This window comes from Halyomorpha halys, unplaced genomic scaffold (genome assembly GCF_000696795.3).
Source record: "Halyomorpha halys isolate HHAL.00 unplaced genomic scaffold, Hhal_1.1 Scaffold69.1, whole genome shotgun sequence".
NCBI classification, from domain to species: domain Eukaryota; kingdom Metazoa; phylum Arthropoda; class Insecta; order Hemiptera; family Pentatomidae; genus Halyomorpha; species Halyomorpha halys.
In genome coordinates this window covers 42,097-45,151 of record NW_027108206.1, presented here as the reverse complement: position 1 = coordinate 45,151, position 3,055 = coordinate 42,097, and the positions used below count along the sequence as shown (strand labels likewise).

At 35.0% G+C, this 3,055-nt stretch overlaps 1 protein-coding gene across 1 annotated transcript in view; it reads right to left on the bottom strand.

The window, feature by feature from the left end:
- LOC106692751 (sodium-dependent noradrenaline transporter) overlaps positions 1-3,055 on the bottom strand; it is a 52,820-nt gene that overhangs the window by 19,255 nt on the left and 30,510 nt on the right. Inside the window, exons 7-8 of the mRNA XM_024363377.2 lie at positions 1,932-2,065; positions 1,592-1,731 (exon numbers count right to left, since the gene is read on the bottom strand). Coding sequence (XP_024219145.1) covers positions 1,592-1,731; positions 1,932-2,065 — 274 coding nt within the window. The remainder of the gene's footprint in view (positions 1-1,591; positions 1,732-1,931; positions 2,066-3,055) is intronic.

Below are 3,055 nucleotides of genomic sequence, written 5' to 3'. Positions count from 1 at the left end.
AAAACCATATTTATTTATGTTGTTCTTTGCTGACCACACCCGCCCGACAAACTTCTCCAATCATTAGAATCCATTTATATAATATGGTAACACCAAAATGTTTTTCTCTATGCTACGTTTACCTTTCTTAGGTATTTTTTCTTGCTTAGCATAATTTGTTTAGAGTGGTAATAGGTTGTTGAAAAAATGGATCTATTGGATTTGGTGGTAAATACTTTTTTTTTAGTTTTTAAAAATTGTTTAGTGCTACAATTTTTTTTAGTTCGACACGGGTGCTGCGAATTTTTGCCAAACAAAGGTACTACGGCGAAAAATCTTCAGTAACTGCAATTCTGAAGGATTGTCTTCTTCGTTCAGTAAACATTAATACGCCCAAGTTTAATATATTACGTAATAATAGAGCTAAAAACATAATTAGCAAAATTACCCTACATTTTAATAAAAATTCACATTTTAAACCGAAAACAAAGTAATCCTATATAAAACATCAATATGCCCAACAATAACATATTTTCCTGTCTAGAGCTCTACCTGTGATTCTACGAGAAATTAGAAGTCATTCAAAACGTATGTATGAGGATAGTAAACAACTACCGTTGGAACACGAGAGCTTCAAGTATGTCGTCTCACTTACAGCTCCAAGCATTAAACAGTAAAAAAACATACTGACAAAACTTTTTCTCTCTTATTCCTATTTCCGACATAGGAGACTACGACAAGACGTCACAATAATTATTCCTGAATTATACAAAACTTGTTTATTGAACATATTTTATTTTTTAACAGAGTGTATTAATTGTTTATAATTTTAAATCTAGTTACTCTGCTAACACTTTTAATTAATTTTTCCCCTGTCGAACAGATCCGCTACCTTGGACTACATTTGGACAAACGATTAACCTGCAATCCTCACACAAGACTGAAATGACTGGAAACTGCACGTCGATTTCGACTATTACAGCACTTACTAGACACACGGTTTTAACTTCCTACACATTACAAAAGACTGATCTACATGACTGTAATAAGGCCAATCTGGACATATGGAGTTGAGCCTTGGGGATCCACTAAACCTTCAAATTCCTCTCTTATCCAATCCTTACAATCCAAAATCCTTCGTAAAATCCTCAATGCTCCTTACTTTGTCACAAATAAAATCATACATAAAGCCCTTAATGTTCCATATCTAATCGATCTAACCCGAACCAGATATCACTCCTTCCATTATAAACTCCCTAACCACCAAACCCCCTAGTTTCAAGCCTTGCATCCTCTTCCATTCCTGACAATCCTCCGAAAGATAATTGCCACGAGACTAGCTAATGTAAAATGTCATTGCTACCAATGGGTAGTTTCTGTACACGCCTGTAACACTACATTTTAACTAAGCTTTATTTATTTACTGAATGTATTATTTAATATACAGTTGTAAATTTCAATAAAGATATTAAAAAATAAAAAAAATTGATTTTTTTTTTTTTAATTTTCCTGCAGTTTAGAGCTACAAATAAGTTAAAAGAAAAATTCAAATTGTCTCACTATTCATAAATAACATAATTGAATGAAACATAAAATTTCTATGTGCCATGACCTGGGTTTCCTTGAGCTTGGATAGTTCTGGTTGAAGATAGTACTTGATGCCGGTCATTGCACCTGGGAGCATAAGGCCTCGAACAAGAAGTATCGTGAGCACGAGGTAAGGCATTGTTGCCGTCGCCCAGACCACTTTGCCTGTCAAAGTAAAAACAGTTTGTAATACAACCATAAATTCTCAGATAATGTTCCACAAAAAACATTGTTATTTGTAAGATAAAAGCCTAAATTAACTTATAAATTTGGCAAAAAATTCGAGGAATTAAGCCAGTCATTGGTAATCGACTATATTATGATACATTATAATAAAATAATATTTATGATTTATTATTTATTACCTGTTGATTTGACGCCCTTGAAGAGAGATAAGTAAAGTACACAGTAGACAACGAAGACGCAGATGGCCAGTTGCAGCTTGGGCAAGCCGAGATCATGAAGTCCGTCACTCCGATCCATCTCCAACACTCCCCTCCTATCGTCAAACATTAACTCTTTTATCAACTGCGATAATACAGTATAATTTTATAATGCTTGATAATTTTTGAATGCTTGAAATTGCAATAAGTGCGAAATGATCGTGATCTAATTGAAACTCGTCATTTTAAATTTGTTACGGAGCTTGATATTTTCCATATATAATAACTGGGAGGAAATGGAAAGAGAAGTCAAAGAGGTAGCTTAAAAAGTAATTGGCACTTAGAAAAAACGGAAAGTTGAGAAATTAGCAAAAGATAGTGTAAAGGAAGGAAAAGGAAAGTGAACCATCTTGGCAAAAAGAAAAGGAATCTCAGGACAACTCCCGGACAACTAATAAAATATTACCATTTGTAAATAACAGATATTTTTTTAGCCTGTGACATACATATATTGTAGAAACCTGGTAAGCTAGAAACACTAATGAATTCTATGCTGATATCAGAAAATAAAGAGCTTGATTCAAATAAAGAAACACTCAAATGAAATATAACAATGGAAAAATAATGGCAGTTGAAAAGAGAAGTGTAAGGGATATTATTTCAAACAACTCGAACAGCTACCTGTATGAAAACATACTGGTGTATGGTGAGGGCCTAGAACAGGATGATGAACCTGATCTAGTGCTGATTCAAGGAGAGATGACCAACGCCTTCCAAGGGAAGTCAGGTCTTTGCCAAGGAAGACCTTTCCTCGATTCTATTGAAACTGGCATACTGGTGGATAATCCGCGAATGCTGCACAGGGCCGGGTGGAATGCCTCAATCATAGGAAAAAGACTAAGAGACAGACCGAACAAAGCGTTATAAACTGGAAAGCCAACGTCCAAGATAGACAGAGGTGGAGGAAGCTGGTAGAGACGACTCCCCAGGAAGGATCCTCAAGGTCTATAGACCAACCGAAAAAAAAATCCACGGAGACCATGAATTTTGCTTATTTTTTACGTTGGTGTTCCTTGGTATACCTTTGAACTAGAGTGAGTTGATTT